The sequence below is a fragment of the Rhamphochromis longiceps genome, linkage group LG10 (assembly GCF_057381845.1).
Source record: "Rhamphochromis longiceps isolate RC_006_pf linkage group LG10, R_longiceps_female_GT1.1, whole genome shotgun sequence".
In the NCBI taxonomy this organism is placed as follows: Eukaryota; Metazoa; Chordata; class Actinopteri; order Cichliformes; family Cichlidae; genus Rhamphochromis; species Rhamphochromis longiceps.
The window spans coordinates 24,110,713-24,130,903 of NC_140566.1; the positions used below are offsets into that span (position 1 = coordinate 24,110,713).

General features: G+C 37.5%; 1 protein-coding gene across 3 annotated transcripts in view; it reads right to left on the minus strand.

Moving 5' to 3' along the window:
- Positions 1-5,174: 5,174 nt before the first annotated feature.
- The window catches only part of gabra1 (gamma-aminobutyric acid type A receptor subunit alpha1), a 37,256-nt gene continuing 22,239 nt past the window's right edge, over positions 5,175-20,191 (minus strand). For all 3 annotated transcript variants that reach the window (XM_085421059.1, XM_085421057.1, XM_085421058.1), the window contains 2 exons: positions 9,846-10,048; positions 5,175-9,200 (listed from right to left, as the gene is read on the minus strand). In XM_085421059.1, the coding sequence (XP_085277185.1) occupies positions 8,880-9,200; positions 9,846-10,048 (524 nt within the window). In that variant the 3' untranslated portion in view covers positions 5,175-8,879. The remainder of the gene's footprint in view (positions 9,201-9,845; positions 10,049-20,191) is intronic.

Consider the following 20,191-nt stretch of genomic DNA (forward strand, 5'->3'; position numbering starts at 1 on the left):
TTTGTGTTTACCTCGTTTTTGCGCTGATTCTAAAGCTGTTAGTTTTATCTCTCTCCAAACATTATTGACTGAACCAGCAGCCAAATAAGATCCAAACTACGCTTCACATAAACATCGTCATGAATTCCCTCTGACTATTGCTGTTTTGCTTCCACCACAATAAAATCTCACTTCATGCACAGCTCTCTCTCTCTCTTGCTTTCTCTGTATACTTCAAGAACAGTTTCCCATCTAAAAATCTGTTTTCTGCATTATTCGCTTGCTTGTTACACACAAGTCTACCGTTGTTTACAGCGCTGTCGGGCGCTGTTTTTTCCCCCTTTTACTTACAGTGGGGCAAAAAAGTATTTAGTCAGCCACCGATTGTGCAAGTTCCCCCACTTAAAATGATGACAGAGGTCAGTAATTTGCACCAGAGGTACACTTCAACTGTGAGAGACAGAATGTGAAAAAAAAAATCCATGAATTCACATGGTAGGATTTGTAAAGAATTTATTCGTAAATTAGGGTGGAAAATAAGTATTTGGTCACCTCAAACAAGGAAAATCTCTGGCTCTCACAGACCTGTAACGTCTTCTATAAGAAGCTTTTCTGTCCCCCACTCGTTACCTGTATGAATGGCACCTGTTTAAACTCATCATCTGTATAAAAGACACCTGTCCACAGCCTCAAACAGTCAGACTCCAAACTCCGCCATGGCCAAGACCAAAGAGCTTTCGAAGGACACCAGGAAAAGTATTGTAGACCTGCACCAGACTGGGAAGAGTGAATCTACAATAGGCAAGCAGCTTGGTGTGAAAAAATCAACTGTGGGAGCAATCATCAGAAAATGGAAGACATACAAGACCACTGATAATCAACCTCGATCTGGGGCTCCACGCAAGATCTCATCCCGTGGGGTCAAAATGATCATGAGAACGGTGAGCAAAGATCCCAGAACCACACGGGGGGACCTGGTGAATGACCTGCAGAGAGCTGGGACCAAAGTAACAAAGGTCACCATCAGTAACACACTACAACGGCAGGGAATCAAATCCTGCAGTGCCAGACGTGTTCCGCTGCTGAAGCCAGTGCATGTCCAGGCCCGTCTGAAGTTTGCCAGAGAGCACATGGATGATACAGCAGAGGATTGGGAGAATGTCATGTGATCAGATGAAACCAAAGTAGAACTTTTTGGTATAAACTCAACTCGTCGTGTTTGGAGGAAGAAGAATACTGAGTTGCATCCCAAGAACACCATACCTACTGTGAAGCATGGGGGTGGAAACATCATGCTATGGGGCTGTTTTTCTGCCAAGGGGACAGGACGACTGATCCGTGTTAAGGACAGAATGAATGGGGCCATGTATCGTGAGATTTTGAGCCAAAACCTCCTTCCATCAGTGAGAACTTTGAAGATGAAACGAGGCTGGGTCTTCCAACATGACAATGATCCAAAACACACCGCCCGGGCAACAAAGGAGTGGCTCCGTAAGAAGCATTTGAAAGTCCTGGAGTGGCCTAGCCAGTCTCCAGACCTCAACCCCATAGAAAATCTGTGGCGGGAGTTGAAAGTCCGTGTTGCTCGGCGACAGCCCCAAAACATCACTGCTCTCGAGAAGATCTGCATGGAGGAATGGGCCAAAATACCAGCTACTGTGTGTGCAAACCTGATAAAGACCTATAGTAAACGTTTGACCTCTGTTATTGCCAACAAAGGTTATGTTACAAAGTATTGAGTTGTATTTTTGTTATTGACCAAATACTTATTTTCCACCCTGATTTACGAATAAATTCTTTACAAATCCTACCATGTGGATTCATGGATTTTTTTTTCACATTCTGTCTCTCACAGTTGAAGTGTACCTCTGGTGCAAATTACTGACCTCTGTCATCATTTTAAGTGGAGGAACTTGCACAATCGGTGGCTGACTAAATACTTTTTTGCCCCACTGTACTTCTGAAAAGAAAACCTCATTTCTGCCATTCAATAGGCTTCTGAACAAATGTAAACTTTTTAAAATTATACAAAATGCAAAACGCTTAGCCGTGTCTGTAATAAAACCGCTGTAACTTCAGAGGTAATGTTCATATTTTGATTAATGGTTTTCTTTTGTTTTTGATGTACTGCAGAATATTTTTGTAAAATCCCAGGCCAGGAAAATCACCTTCATGTTTTTCTGTGTTTTATCTTCAGCTACTTTGACACAAAGACATCTGCTGTGACGCTCACACCTTGGATAAAGTCTTGTGAGTGTCAGCTTCCTTTTTATAGATACAAAAATATGTAAATGTCAGAATTATAATATTTCTGACTGTCTGAGGCAAAATTTCCCAGATTTAAATCGAATCGAATTGAATTGAATCGAATCGTTGATCGAATCGATTCGGGACCTTGTGAATCGGAATCTAATCGATTCTAGAAATCAGTGACGATACCCAGCCCTAGTCAAGTGTCTTGCCCAAGGACACACCGACCAAGACTGTCCAAGCCGGGGCTCGAACCGGCAACCTTCCAAACCATAGCACTGAAAAGGTCAGCCAAATACTTATTCATTAAGACCTATATAGAAACAAAAAAATTCTGTATGACAATCACTTTCCGTCATGTACGAATTATTAAAAACACCAAACAAACAAACACCCCCCCCCCAAAACAGTAACGTCCTTGCCCTAAACCTCTATGACAGAGGCATTTACTTTCAGGAGGTGCAGAATGTGAAGTAATTATCTTTTTCCCCCAATTGCATTTCTTTTCTGTTTATGTATTCATTTATTCATTTCAGTTGAAGGAGAAAAACAAATCTCAGATCCTGATACCTGGCCAAGCAATCTATGGAGTGAGAAGCTGAAGCAAACACGAGCAAGCAGAGAGAGAGAGAGAGCTAATAGAAATCTCAGGAGATGTGGGTCCCTGATATGGCCATTGCTTAAGAATTTAGGCCCTGAAGAATTGGACGTGACACAACTTGGATGTGTGCGAGAAAGATTCCTCCTTTTCTTCTCCATGAACCAAAGTCTTCATCATCTCAATGTGGAGGATGTTAACTTCAATGAGAAATAGAGATTTAGTTTAGAAATGCCTTAAATTTATAATCATGTACTCCAGGCACAGTGTTAATCTTATTGTTTTCTTGTGGTAACACAATACATTGTTGAGGCTGATAATGTCATTGTTGGCGAATGACAAAATCCATTTACTTTATGTATAACTCCACTACTTGTATGCTTAAAATGTGACTCTGAGAGTTTGCAACTTGACTGTTCTGATTTATTCAGTTTTGTTTCTCTGCAGTCACAATAGATGGTAGCCACTGAGGGCCATTCTAAATGATTGCCTGAGACATTTATCAAGTTCCACTTATATTACCAAAAATGGAAGCTGGTTTCTTAACAGCAACATGATATGTGCCCTTTAAGGGTATTTAGCAATGATGATGTCTGAGATTGATTGTTTTGATTTAAGAAAGTTAATAATCATTTTCCTCATTTGCCTTTTTTTCAGGCAACACTACAAACAATTAATGGACAGACTGTTAAATGCACCTCCAAATGAAGTTTCTAGGGAAGCTAGCAGACAAAGAAGGATGCATTGGCTTTGTACTTGTGACAATTACCGTGCAGAAAATGCTTTTATTAAATCCCAATACGTGCCTTAAACCGTGATTAAGTAAAAACACTGCATGTGCAATGGATGCTTAAACTTTAAGCACAATTCATCCAGTGCCTAAGACTGAATGGAACTTGTCCAAATGTCCATCATTTCCTCGCCTAACAACCCCATTTTTAATCTGTGCTTATGAGTGGAAGGTGACACAAACAGAGAGCGGGAAGAAGATGAGAACTATGCAGAGAGACACAGAGAGAGGGAAAAATTGTTCTTCTTTCTGCTCTCTTGCCAGGGAGAAGCAGCTTTATTACATAACAGCCTGAGGACTTGGCAGCTCACATGCTTTTAAGGAAGAAGCGCACGTTCCCCTGCACCTGAAGTCTCATGGCACGGTGGGAGAAGACGAGGATGAGGTGGAGGCTTGTGAGCAGAGGCAGCAAGAGCAGAGAGGGAATATTCAGGAGAAAACATGCTGAAGAACATAGCTGTTCTTGCCAGATAGTCACAAGCAAATAATATTACTTCACATGCACAGGTGATGCCTGCAGCTTTATGAACACGAGTTATTAGACACTCTTGGAATGAAAACAGGTTACAGTGACAGGATGCTTATTTTGAGAAAGATCTTTTTTATCATGTTTTTATCATTTTTATCATATCATATCAAAAGCAGTGGTTTTGTTTGTATGCTAACACTTGCTAGTTAGCAATAAACACAATAAAAGGCCTCAAAATCTATCTATCTATCTATCTATCTATCTATCTATCTATCTATCTATCTATCTATCTATCTATCTATCTATCTATCTATCTATCTATCTATCTATCTATCTATCTATCTATCTATCGCCATTTTTTCTAATATAAACTGCTGAAACTACTGCAAAAAATATGTATTTTTGATATTAGCAAAATGGATCAGGCTTAAAATGTCCTAAGAGCTGTGATCGGGGCTGAGACTCAGAAGACAGCTGCTGCGTAACAAATGATTTAAGCTGAAAACTGTGACTCTGTGCGTAACAGCTCAGCTGTCCGAGGTCTCCTGACCGATCCTGTCTGTGGTGCAACTAATTGAATAAATGAGGTGTGTTATGAGTTATTCTGCCCGTGGGAGAGTTACACTCACTTTATATGGTTGGAACAAATCTTCATGGCTTGTGATATCCTGCCGCATTTAGTCATCTAAGAGCAAGTCTTCTTTGGATCTTGTAAATCCAGATGAAGTCCAAACAGTAAACTGCCAACATAAACAAAAATCACCTGTGCACCAATCCCTTTAGGTGAGGTCCCACCTTCTATCCCTCTGCCCCCTTGTCCACATAAAGCTAACGTAACCCTTCTTTCCCACAGGTATCATCTAAATGGCATTTAGCTCAAAAATTGAATCATTCAGATTTCTTCACATGCCCGATACCAGATGCCAGTTATCATACACAGTCTATTTATTTCTATATCTTATTAATTATGATCAGGAGAATGTTTCTTATGATTAATTAAACACTCAAAAACAAGGTCTAACTTTTAAAATCTATCATAGCCTTGGTCAGGTAGCACATAGCACAGAGACAGAAGTATAGCCATGACATTAGTTTGTTTTCTTTTTATTTAAAGACTAATGCAGAGAATCAGATTTTACAGGGCCATATCATAACCAAAAGAAACAAAACATTTACAGAAGATTCACCAGTTCATCTACATCCACCAGAACCTTTTGTCAGTATCATTGAACTGCCAGCATGAACTGTATGTAGGTTTGTGAGCTTGTGTGCGTTTTGTGTTTGTTCTTTGATGTCCATATGTATACAGTGTCATTCTTATCTCTTCTACCCTAGTCAACTTTTGTGCTTTAGAAAATTTTTTTTTTTTTACATTTCAGTGAAAATCAGAACATATTTTGTTTGATAAAAATACAAGAAAAACTCCAGTAGGTATCTAGGAATAACCAAAGACTCAATGTTGAACAGCAAGTGCTGCTGAGAACTGCATCGAACAATGAAATCAATGACTGATGTGCCTACCGATGTGATATTTACATGTATGCTCTGCCTATGAGTGTAAGGGTAAAGGTTGGAAGCTCATGATTGCACTGTGCCTCATATATCACATTCTCTCTGGAGCATTACCTAGACAGACCACGCTCAAAAATATTTGGAAATGATCCTTTGTTTCATTCTGCTTGGAGTAGAACTCGGGGCTTTACAAACTTGAAACAAAACTCACTGTTGCTTCCTGTAATATCACTGAGCTTTGGAAAGCAAAAGATAAACAAAATGATCTATTTAGTAAAGTAACATTTTCACCCGCCTCCATTTTTAGAATGACAAATAAGCTCAAGAACTTAACAGAAATGTTATTAACAAGGTTACGGTTTTGCTCCTGGTTTTCCAGTTCAATCACTTTATTGCATGTCTCTGGAGAAAAAGTGCAATCAACAATGAAAGCCATTTTCCCTTCAACCACTGACAAATCCAAAGCGCTAACAAAAGAGATAATCCACTGTTTTCTTTGATGTCACCCTGTATAGCCATGGTTAGAGAAAAAAAAGAAGAAAAAATGCTAATGGGTGCACAGCTGATATAAAAGCTAAGCTTTTTTCCTTTTTTTGTAGTAATAGCTTGTAAATCTGAAGCACAATGGTCAGGGAAAGAAGGTCAGTGATGTGGTTGAAAGCTGTCCTTGCATAGCACGAAGCTGACTACATAAATGTAATGTTATTGTTCTAAATGTGCAAAATGCATAACAATAGGTTGATAATACAAACAATATTCATCATCATCTTAGCTAATATCTTCATTGATAGAATCAAATACTATATGCATTAAGTATTTTACATATGTATATATATATATATATAGATTTTCTTTATGATATTAAACATACATACAATAGTTTAGAATTCAAATATCTTTATACAACTCTTCACCCTGAACTTTGCAGTTCCATGACCCTCAGCTTGTAGGTTAAGTGGCTGTGAACAGTAGACTGCTTGCATATGCTTGTAAAGATGTCTGCTATAAGGGGATAGATTCCATATTGGTTATGATGATAATGCAAATAATGACAATAGCAACAGCAACCAATCTCTTTTTGATTCCCTCTGGTAGTGGCATGATCTTTTCACCTTAGTGCACAAGCACACAGAGAATTCTGCACAGTTCTAATTTGCCCTTTGGCCTGTTTAGTGCCCTGTAAAATATATTCAGCAAAAGACATTGAATCAGTAATATGACGCAATGCACCAGCACTCTTGATTCTTCATCAAACACAGTTTGAGTGCGAGCCAAAGGGTTTAGAACCCAGCATGGACACACAATGCGATGCCTGTTTTCTTTAACAAAATCTAAATAGAATAAATTTCTAAGTACAGCATACAGATGAAACTACAAGTAGAGAGGGGTCAGTGTAAAGCTACAATGGATATCAACTCCAGACTGAGTGTCAGGTTCAGGTCCTAAGAAAAGCCCTTGCTAATTAATATTGCTACATTAACATAATTTAAATTGGACTGTTCAGAAACCTTAACATGCCACGTCAGAGAAGGAGCATTTCCCTAAAGAGTGTGTGTTTTTTAAAGAAATGAAGGTAGCAAGCAATTTTCAATACAAAAACAAAAGCATTCTTTTCACACTGGCGTTAATTTCTGTTGGTTTTTCTCGGAAGAGGGATTGACATCATGCTACAAAAATAGATTCATCTTTGTCACTATCGTAGAACTACAAGACAATTCCTCTGTGTGAAACACAGCGCTGGCTAAAGTAAGCTTACAATGCCACTTCACCTAAATGTCTCCTTTCTCTTTTGTCCCTTTCTGTCTCTGTCCCTGTCTCTCGCTGTTGCACACCGACAAGCAGCAACAAATGAGTCCTAACGGGCATGTGATACTGAAGGCAGTGTAGCTGGTACTTTCTGAGTGTTATGTCTCAATATTTAACTGAATGGGGATGGGGGTGAATATGGTAAAAATGGTCAGGGGACACAGTGGGATGGAAAATACAGATGTGCCGTCAATCGCCAAAGTAACAGCCTTCACAGCTTCAACTCTGAAAATGGAAAAGGCACTTCTCCCTCTCAATGTGCCCCTGCCCCTTTTTTTCAATTGATGCTAACAGAACTTTCCTACCAATGGTGTTTCTGACAAAGGAGGCCCCACCATAAGTAGTCAAAAGCCCCAAAAAACAAAAACAAATATACATAGGTAATGAGTGTTTTATTTCTAAATCTAATGCACTCCATGATTTGTGATATATATTTTTTTACATTCTTTTTCGTAACTAGCCAGTGTCAGTTTACCACTGATTTTGTTGTTGATGTTGTTGCCGTCAATGTGTACACAAGCACACAGTTTAATATTTTAATCCAATGTAAAAGCAGCTTTGAATGGAACATTAACTTGGTGAAAAACAGTCACTTAAGCATGAATTAGACCAGTATATACTCTTTTTTTGTAGAAAGTATCATAAAGAGGAAACAAAGACAAATTAATCCAAAAAATTCTTTTCTCTCCATGTGTACAATTACCCTTTAGTTACACTTTGCAAAGCCTAAACATAATACTGACATCTGTAACACCTGATATTTACAATGCTGTGAAAATAACTTACTATATTTTTTTCAATGTTGATCACAACCATGATTGAATCTTTGTATCTTTTGATCTCTAAATAAATGGTGTGTCCACTGAGACATGTTTTATTGCTATTGCAGAAATCCTAACATATTATGGAGAATGGTATAATTAGGCTCATAAAACATCTACAAACAATGGAAGATATTTGGAAAGAGACTGACTGTAGCATTTTGCTGCTGATGTCAAATAAACCAAGCCAACAGTCAATGATGAGTTGTATTTTGAATAAATAAATACAAATTATAAGATGTCCTGTCCATGCATATACACAAATGCCCACTGTATCTGTGATTCCATGTTTAAATGAAGTAGAATCAAATAAAAGGTAACAAATAAATCAACAAAAACATGCCTCTCAACAAGTTTGGGCTATGTGCAGTTGTAGAATAGCATTCTCTTGGCTATATATTTAAAGTAGCATTTTCCTAGTAGCATCATCCCAGACCTGAACAACACTCTTTCAAAAGTTTGTATTGTTTTCATTTTTTTTTCCTATATTTTGTTTTTTCAAAATCTTCAAAATTTTGTTCAACATAGAAGCAATGCAACAACTGGGAATTGGAAACCAGCATGGACACCATGTTGTCTGAAAATAAACACTGTTTATAGGAATAAGAAAATGAAATAATTACAGGTATAGTTTAAAAGGAATGAAAAACTTGATTAGTGTGGATTGGCCCCCTGCAATTTGGGCTTCTTATTCAAGTAGGTCGCCCAGTAGACCAAGTTAAAGGTTCCAAAGAGCAGAGGGAAGGCTATTCTGGCGATCCTGTCTATCTTGCTCACACTGTTAAAGGTCTTCTTGGCCTCTGGAGGCTTGGGCTTTGGCTCCTCCTTAGGCTCAGTTGGGGGTGGTGGGGCGCTTTTAGCGATAGTAGCCAATCCAGGGTCCCTGGCAATATTGGGGGCGAAGGCTGTAGCAGTGGCAGCTGGGTAGGCCGTAGTGTTGTTCTTCTTAAGGAGAGATTCCTTCTTTTTCTTTTGCTGATTTGTTTGTCGGAGAAAGGCAAAAGGATAAAGAGTTCATTTTTTGTGAGATGCAATACTGCGCACACTGCTATTGTATCCTTTCCCAAACTACCACTATTCACTGTTGCATGCAAAACCCTGGTGAATCAAACTGGGTTTAAATAGGTATTTAATTGGGAAATATTAATTGCTCTCATTGGCATATATCCAAATGAAAGCTTTAATGTCAGAAATATAACATCTTTATAATCAGCATTGGGCCTTTTTAAAAACACCCGGAGACTGCAGAGTATGTTGTTGCTAACTGCAGCACAGAGACAAGTAGAGCAGAAAAGCACAAGCTGAACACTAAACTATTAATGTTCATGTCATGTTACTCAAATTGCATTTTCTATTAGATGACAATAATTAAATGTTCCCTGCTTGATGCAGTTCCATCAGCAGTTAAGTGATGTGCTGGTGCAAAAAAATAATAATAAAATAAACACTTTAATGTTCATATTTTGCTTGTTTGGGTTTTTAAAAAACATTAGAGGACGGTAACATGGTAAGGTTTTCCTATGTACTGATACCAGTGGTAATGCTTTTAAAAAAATGTTTTTATTATAATAAAAGCACACTTTAAATAAGTAAGACCATTTTTAAAAAGGGGTCAAATACCTTCTCTGGCACCACACTTTTTCCATCCCAAGCGTAACCCCTCTTGGTGAAGTAGTTGACTGTTGCAAACTCAATGAGGGCTGAGAAGACAAAGGCATAGCAGACAGCAATGAACCAATCCATAGCTGTGGCATAGGCCACTTTAGGGAGAGAGTTCCTGGCACTGATACTCAGTGTGGTCATGGTCAGGACAGTTGTCACTCCTGCAGACAGACACAGAGAGAATATAGACATCAAATCTCATGTTGTTGATCATTATCATAAATCGATGAAAACAAAAAGTGTGCACATTTTATCAACATTGTATAATGAGATGCTTTGTTCATGAAGCATTTTGATGTTATAACTTTATTCAAATAAGAACAAATAAACATTTTAATTATAATAAAGAGTAGCAGAAGTAACATGAACATGTTTTTTTCAAGCTGCTACAATAGCTTTTCAAGCTGCTTAAATACATGTGTTAATTTAAAATGCCCCACACTAAAAAGTGTCCCAGTGTTTCAGCTACTGAAAATCAAATTGCTAGTCTACACCCTGAACAAATGAAAGCTGCGAAGAGAATAGATGGAGAAGAAGAGGAACTGGAGCACAGCATTTCAAGCAGTGAGAGGCATATCACACAAGCAGTTACTGCAGATGTTAACAAACTAAATAACATTAACCCAAGCAGCAAATAATCCACCAATTTGGTCTGGAATATCATGCAGAACAGCTGGAGTGTGAAAGAAGACCCTCTCCGATACAGAGAGATCTTTATGTAAATATATGTGCATATACTAATCCTTTGTAAGCTTAAAAAAAAATCAACTTTCTGTAAATTGTTATGCCATACAGGGATAAGTAATCATCAGTAATATCAGTCATGCAAACAGTTTTCATCAATATAGAGTAGACAGGCATCTATATAACGTTTTCCAATCATATTAAGCACTTAACGTGTTTCTACAGTACAAATGGCCTGTATTTTCATGTGTGAATGGGTAAACAAGTCATGTTTACCCATTCACACACAGTTTCATAAAGCATTTTATTCTGTGCAGTTTAAGCACTTTTTATCTCACACACACACACACACACACACACACACACACACACACACACACACACACACACACACACACACACACACACACACACACACACACACACACACACAAGCCTGTTCAGCTATCTTAGTGAAGACCTTCATTGACATAATGGTTTCCCTAGCCCAGGGGTCGGCAACCTGCGGCTCCGGAGCCGCATGAGGCTCTTTAGTCCTTGAAGTGCAGCTCCGCGTGGTTTGGGAAAAGTATTTAGCTGAAGTGTATTTTATTTATGTTAGTTCTTTTTTTAACTAGTAGTTCTAAATTGGAAGATTATTGTGATATTGAAATATAAAAATAAAATTATATTCTATTATTTTTTCATCGCTCAAAATAAGCGTCACACCCGCAGAAACGCCGTGCATTTATCGAGACTTTCACCCCCAGGTAGGCCAATTATGGATCTTCAGATCCACATTATATCAGCAGCTGTTCTCCTCCGTGAACTATGTTAAAAACAAACACCGCTCACGCCTCACAGATGACAGCTTACAGTCCTGCGTAAAGATGAAAGTGACTTCGTACAGCCCCGAATTGCAGACGCTGTGCGCAGAGGTTCAGGAGCAGAAGTCCCATTGTAAACATATCACGGCAGACCCGACAATGTTTGCATGAACACGCTTTTCACACACGGTTGCTGTACGCATACAGCCGGCTGTAGCTTTTCAGCTCACAGCCCGACACATACCAACACAACAGCATAGATAGCACAGGCGTGATTGCGGGTGCCGCTCAGGTGCGTCCTCCTCCCCTGCAGCGGCGCAGCAGACCACGCCCCGCCACACACATTAACCAGGTAAAATACATATTTAGGCAGAATTAGAATTAGGAATTAGGCGATATAAGGGTGGCGGCTCACAACAGTTTTTGCTTGCTACATGGATCATTTTAGTTCATCTGGGTGTCTTTCCTTTTGTTATATTTCTTTAAGAGTTCAAATGTGTTAATTACATAAATAAAATGTAATTTTCTCTGTAGCACTTCATGGATTTCATAAGCAACACACCTTAGTTGTTCACACAAAGCATAAAAGTAGAAAACAATATATACAGTGTTATCTTTATTTTAGATGTCAAAAAGTATTTGCGGCTCCCAGTGTTTTCTTTTGCGTGGAAACCGGGTCCAAATGGCTCTTTGGGTGTTAAAGGTTGCTGACCCCTACCCTAGCCCCATACCCTAACCATAACCATTAAAAATGAATGCCTAACCCTAACCCTTACCCTAAACCTAACCACAACCTAATCGTAACCCTGACACTAAAACCAGATTTTGAGCCTCAAAAAGGCCATCAAACTTGTGAGGACTGGTGAGTGTGTCCTCACAAGTGACTGTTGGTTCTCACAAGTATAGTAGAATGCAGATTTCGGTCCTCACAAAGATAGCTAGACAGAAACAGACACACACACTCCTCAACAAGATCTTTTACAAATCGGTTAAAGAGTAAAGACTAGCTGCCATCAAAAAATAAAACACTACTACACTTCACATTATATCACAGTCACATACTGTATGCAAATAGAGAATCTATATTAAAACAAAAACAATCTCAATCAGCTAACCTAAAAAAAGATGTCCAACTAGTTTCAAATGATTAATACTGAGTTAAACATCTTTCTAAAACAAGCTTATAAAGCTGACTAAAACTATCATTTACCGTAATCCAATTATATACTGCACACTGCTCTTATTCATGTGTCCACCATCTCCAAGAAGCAAAAGCAGCTGTACTGAGATTAAAAGTTACGGTTTCCCTTTATAATTCTGAATTCTTTTTTTTTTTTGCTTCCTCCTCATTCGTGGTGAAGTGTTAAGTGATGATTCACAGACTCCCTGTCCTCCCACTCTCTTTTCACAAGCCTTTACCATTGCTGACTGGGTGCTGTGACATGGACCATAAAGAATGATTATTATGTTATCATTACTCATAGCCAAATAAACGACTGGTCCTCAGCCATGAGCAAACAATGCACCTTAAATGGGTTTGCTGCATCTGCATACTAGGAACACAACGTGCATGGTCATACATTTTTTGTGCTTATTATGTCTCTAAGGGGAATAACAACTAAGTAGGTCAAAGTTATTTATTGTGAAGTCATTTATTGTTGAAATGTACTGCTTCTCGTGGATGGCATAATTGCACTTGGCATAAGCACAAGCTGAACAAACAAACAAAAACAAACAAAAACAAAAACAAATGACAGCTTCAGATGAAAACGGCTATATTCAATTCCTGTTTGGTATAAGGATAAAACACAACCACCCACACAAGTGATGCTCACAGATGAAGAGTGGCTACATGAAGACTAAATGCTGCTACAGTTAGATACATGCTATGAAAACGAGGGCTAGAAAAGCACATTTTATGCCTTGTTAAGAGTATTAATGCAGATATTTAGGAATCTATGTGTGACCATGTTCTGCACTGTACCAGATGCTAAGCAGGCTATGCACTGAATGATGGCTAAGGGAATGCACGGCAAATGGTGCTGTGAAGACCAAATTTTCCATTGGCTCTGGCTGCTCAGAATTTCTTCTCCACTGACCTCCCTCACCATGTGTGCCACAACTGCATTACATTAATATTTGCCTTCACTCTCCCATAGTTTGTTTTGTCCTTGTCTCTCTATGCTCTCGTTTTTTCTTTTCACTTTGCCTTTACCCTCCAACTGGTCGCAGCAGATGGCTGCCCCTCCCCGAACTTCGTTCTGCGGGAGGTTTCTTCATGTTAGAAAGGAGTTCATCCTTCCTCCTGTCAACAAGTGCTTGCTCAAAGGGGATTGTCTTTACTTTAGAACAACATGTGTGCTGAGGGCTGTTGTCTTGCTTCTCTCTGTTAATGCTTTTTGCAGATGTGGTCTATTTTCTTTTAGAATTTGCAGGTAAAATTCAACATGCTTTAGTCCATGAATGGTGATAAATCTTTGTGGCTAAACAAAACCCTTTTCATTTAAACCAGCAAGTTTTATTTTGGTCTCATCAATCGGTTTTACTTTCTTTAGGAAACTGCAGATGGGCAGCACTTTTCATTTTTGGAGGACTGTGGCTTTGTCATTGTGCTCTTTTGATGGTGGGGTGATAAACATTAGTCACTGTGAAAGAAACCTTTAGTTGCTTAGAAGCTACCCTGGGTTCCTTTGTGCCATCCCAAACTTTTGTCTACTTTGCTTTTGTAGGAAACTTTGTTAGTTGACCTTTCCTGAGATAGAAAACAATGCTCTTAAATGTCCTCGATTTATACACAGTCTGACTCATTTAGCATTCCAAACCCTTTAACATGGTTTAATACCCCTTTCCAGTCTGATGAGCAAGAACAACCTTTTCCTCAAAAATCTAATTTGTTAATGGAGTGATTTACTTCCTCAAATGTGTTCTGAGAAGCAGACTTTGGTAGTTCCTGATAAAAACAAAAAGCAAACAAAGTACACACTCACATCCATTAATGGAAAGCACCTGTATCTAATTTCCCCTTCAATTATACAATTAATCCTAGATTTTTTTTTCCTTTTCATAGATATAAAATATTGGATCATTTTTCTTAACTAACTAAAGAAAAAAGGCCAAATTTACTAAGTGTGACAAATTAGCTGCCACATTTACCAATGGGAGCGGAAAGCTCTTCGAGCAATCTGATTAATATACACTAATTCATAAACTACGACAGCCAAATGATTTCATTCTATCAAAAACAATGCAAATTAGCTAACCAACTAACCAAAATAATACTGTGTAAGCACAGGTTTTTATGCAAGTGTTTCTCTTGGTCAATAGCGAGACAATCCAGAACAATGAGATGTACTATAGCCGAAGGAGGCTTTATATGATTTAAATGGTTACTCTTCTTCTGTCAGAAGGGAACTATGTGAAGGCATGTAGACTGAGACAGGCATTCTTTGGATAAAGCTTTCAACTAAGGTTACGCACAGAACCTATCCAGAGGGGGGTTATTATTACATTATTATTACATTAATACTATTATATTGTGTTATTTAATTATTGTGTTTTGTTACAATGATGTTATAATGACAAACATTATTTCCTGCCCATTCCCGACTCACATGGGTGTTAATGAAATTATTGTTTCTGTACCACGAGCATAAATGCATGCATCACTCTTGTTTATTGCATTATTTTCTTCTGTGAGAAGATTTTTTTAGAGACTGTATTACATTTTGTAACTTCCAGATATTAATCTAACACACTTCTGATCTAAGTTCTGCTAATAGCTGCATATGCAATTGTGATATGTAACAGATCTGAAATTGCAGATGTTTTCATTATATAGCAATTTCTGTGTATAAATCTTACTAAAAGCCCAAAACCATCATCTTACTATAAAAATTAATTTGGCTACCTGGAAATGAAGACAAATCCTTGTATGTGTGCTGTACTGAGATTTTCCTCCAGTCCAGTTAAGTTCTGCTCTTTCTCATGAAAATATACAAAATATTACTGAGGAAGACAAATTTGTAGGGCTAGGCTCTAAAGATTTGGGGTTTGAGGACTCAGTGAAGAGCTACAGAGCCAAAGCTTTAGCACCACGTGCACAGCTTTGAGCCATCCACCCGCACCAATAACAAACTCGTTCTGACAACCTCTACCCCCCTCTCATTTGAAATATATGAGCACTTCCAGAGGCAACTATCATGACTATGTCTGTTGCAAAACAAGACATTCTATTTTTCGGTATAGTGCAGTAAACTGCATACTGCAAGCTTTGGTTAATCATGTGATTCATTCAAATACTCTCCTCCCCATCCAGAAGGAGGTGAAAATTGTTAGAAAATCTGGCCCAGTGTGTAATATTTTCTTCTAATTTGTTCAATTGATTTTTTTAATGTACTTTAAGGACCTGTGTGGTACAATGTTTTAGGTCATATTTAAGTTAAAATATTCCGATTTTTCAACAGTTCACAAACTACATCCTGCATATGAAGAATATTTATTTAGAAATATACTGAATACAGCAGCAAAAATAAAAAATAAATGAATATATATATATATATATATATATATATATATATATATTTGGGAAGAGATTGGTAGATGGAAGAAATGGGTGACTACAAAGTAGTGTCAATTTGTCAGATACTTTGTTTGCCTGTAAATCTGTTAATTTTGTGGGGGAGGATGAAGACAGCACCACTGGGTATTACACAAGCCTTCACAAAAGCACCCTGATGCTGGTATCATATATACTATGTTTGGTAAGCACCGTTGTCATGGAAACAAGTCTTCTAACTCCTCCAATGTCTTATTACCACAAGAGAAAAGAGGAGAAAGGAAAATAAAAACATTTTGCTTTTATAACATGAAATATTCCATTGATTTGAACATTAAGTGATGTTATGTTTTATTGCACACAAACTACTGCATAAACTATTTGCAGGTGTATCACTGCTTTTAATCAACTGCACACAAGTCTAAAGGTGTGTGTGTGCATTTGTGTGGGGGTTTTTTTTTTTTTTTTTTGGCTGTTTTTTTTTTGTCGGTGTGTGCATGTCAGGGACTTGACTAACATGGCCGACAAGGTGTGTTTCTTAAACTCTAGTAAGAACAATTTCCCTTTGTGCCTGTTAAGCAACAGGCCAACTTGGAATCATTTAGAGCCCTAGTATTTTGATTCATTTGAACATGTCTCCAGAGCTAGTTTTAAATGACTCTCTTTGACATGTTGTAACTAATAGACTTGAGGCTTTGAAGGCTGTTAATGAACAAAGTCACTGATCTGGAAAGTTCTAACTGGATTAATAGTGGTGTAACTCAGTTCTTGAGAGTTTCTTCCACTCAATTTAACTCAGTGTGCACAAGCACAAACTTTTTTTATATGATACAAATCTTCTAACAAGGTTTTCTGTCTTATTTATTAAATATTAACACATGTATAGAGGTTAATGGTTACTAACTTCAAAAGTATATTTTTATTTCTTTGGGAAATGCGAGCCAAAAATGTTAACTTGGTTAAACACAGGGTAGAAAAATAACAGAAAATTGATTTAAGGCTTATTAGAGTAATCAGCCTAATAGAAATTGTTGTCGGCAAAATAAATTAACTTGAACTCAAGGTCAAAACATTTTTCAGTAAGGTTCAAAGTTGATTGTTCTGTTCTATATTTAGCCCTTCACTGACAACCCTTAAATGACAGACTTCAAATAATCTGGCAAATCCTACGTGAGTAAGAAAAATATACTGTTTAGTGTGCCACAAATCTTTGTTCAGGAGTGAGCCTTCAGCAAAATGTCCCTGGTTCCAGTTAGAATGTTTTCTACAGGCAACCTGTCACACATGACATTCAAAACGCTGCAAGAGGTCAAAAGTACTTTATGAACTGAGTTATGTGTTAACTTTAAGAATATGCAAACTTTATGTGCAAGTTAAACCTTGTGTCTAACTGGCTGATTGAAAATATGACCAGCTTACTTATGCATAAACAACATCAACACTCAATTCTCGTTTCACTTGTAAAGTTCATCGAACTTTGTTTATGCTGAAGTCTTAAAAGCCTGTTATAACATGTTTCATCCTAATAATGACCTTTCTAAAATGTTTCTGGAATCTCAATAGTGTGGCAGGATGCCATCATTTAATTGTACAGATATTTTGCATGCAATCACAGGTCTGTGACATTAGAGATAAAAAGCCGACTGAGGTTAGACGAGGCCTATTACTACATTTACTACCAGCCATCTCATTACAAACCTTAAAAGGCATAATAACAAATAGCTGAAAGTAGTAAACAGATGAATTATGTGAGTAAAGAATTTGAAAATGAAAAATATGAAATGCATTGGTTTAAAATTTTCCTGTTAAATTGTCATTGTGAAATCACAATTTAAATCACTATATTATATTAGGAAATATAACAAGTGGTTTTTAATTTTAACAGTTTTCTTATGCTTGTGGGAGGACAAAGATGACCAGTTTGACTGCATGCTTGTGTATTAAAGAGTAAATTCATATGTTAGCTGTGTGTGGAGTTGTGTGGAGAACTTTTTTAAAAAATAATTTCCTCAAACATTCCCCAGTGCAGAGCTGTCTTTGCTGGACGTCTATCAACACCCCCCGCTGTGCAGCAGCTATTTATTTATTCATGCCTTATCAATAACTGAAACCCTTGGGAAGCTACACTCACACACAATACCTTCAGCATTATTACATCACCTCTGACTGACATATAATGAAGAAATAAACGGACACATTGATGGGCAGGTGAGTTAAATAACTCTGCCAACACTATAGATGTGAGATTTGTAACACACAGACAGGCAGCTTCGGAGACACATAGTGCTTACACTGTTGTTAGCTACTAATTAGAAATTGATGAGTACCCAATTTCTTCACATATCGCAAACAAACACATTTTCACACAAATGCATGAGCGCACATGTGCGAACTCCAGTATACACCACCCACTCACATACAAGGTGTTATTCCCTGATGAACAGATACCTCAAACATCATCATGGGAAAACCCATAAATACCCAGCCAATCGCTCTTAAAACAGAGATGGAAGAAAGGGAGCTTATCTTCTGAGCCCTGCTGTCCCTGACAGCTTAGAGACAGAAAAATGGAGCGGGAGAGGGAGGTGGGATGTAAGAGAGAGCTCAAATCAGAGCCATCAGTGGCTGTTTCCTTTTGGTTTTCATTTGGACTAAATAAATAAATTGCCAACAGTTTTCCACTACACTGAACTAGCTATAAACTAATCAGCCTCTTAATCGGTACAGTGATAAATAAGATAACTCTACCCACTGCTGTGTTTTTAAATTGCCTATTCATCTACAGGGTAGGCTTTAGGAAAAAAGATTTAGTGCAGAAGCTGTGCTTCATAGTGACATAATGTAATTTAAACAGGGTTTTCAATGTTCAATTTGTTTTTGTTAATACTGTTTCTTTGTCAGCTGTGCACAACTGTGTGGCAACATCAACCTGATCACATCTGTAGCAATAACAAAACACAGTACTACAGTAGCTGTTTCTGAGATGAAAATGAGGAAAAACCAAGGTATAAATAAATATCTGTGGCAGGATGACTAAATAGAATTTGCATGGTTTAGTAATTTGTTCAATATTAATAGCATTATTTTTATTCCTAGATCTCTGTTCATGGATAAAGTTTACAGAGCCATATTCGGGTATAGCCGGACTGACAGAGCCACTGTGCTTACGCAATATTGCGGAGCTTTTATGTACAGTATATAAAGGTGCATTCGTTTGCATCATTACTATATTGCAAAATATTATTTTGCTTTTGAAAATGAATTTATGATAAAGATTTCATTAATGACCTAATGTGGACTTGAGTCATGCTTCTTCCTGCCTCTCACAGGGAATCTTCCAAATAATACTCCTCATAAATCTCCTTATTTACCAGAGAAGCGTGCAGCCACATTTATAATGTCTGACACAAATAGAATGACAAGGCATTAAACTCATTTAATTCCTATTAACCCACATGGATGTGGTACATTTTGCAAAAATACTTTTTGTCCATCCATCCATGAAGTTGGTATAATTGAAAATACAAAATATAGTGAGCTAGTGTGGCTCTGAATATCATTTTGGTTGATCACACGACCAATCCCCCGCCCAAAAAAGGCACTGACTATGATGAGTTTTTTTAATGGTTTCATTGTTTTTATTAGTAGTCCTAATAAGGTAAATCACTACATGTTTGCCATGAAATCAAACTCGTTCCTTATTTGAAATATTACATCAGATCTACTAAACCCAGCAATGGAAGTTTCAGTAACAGAAATAGATTAAAAATATCAGACCTACTATAAAATTTCAGTTTCTTCTAAATAATGAGGAACATTCCTGAAAGGAAGCTAAAATTACTGTATATAAAGACAAGAGATTTGGGTTTAGGTGCCACGGGTTTTCTTTCAAATCTGTGAAAGTTGTACACATCATATCAAGGTGAATTTATACATGGAGGAGACCTTCAACAAACAGGGACAGAGGTGCCCAAACACTTTTTTCCTAGTCTGCAGCAAACATCCAGAGCACCGACACATGTGATATCTCATAACCTATCACATAAAATTATTGGTGATATCACTAGATGTACATTATGCATTTCCATGTGTATGTGTGGAAAGCTATGGATATAATTATAGTAATCAAGCATTTTTATTTTCACCATTATTGAGAGTCTTTGAAAATGAAAACAACCTAAAATGCCCATAAAATAAGTAAATAACAAGAAAAAAGGAATGAAAATGACAAAGATTTAAGGAAATGTGGGTTACTTGCA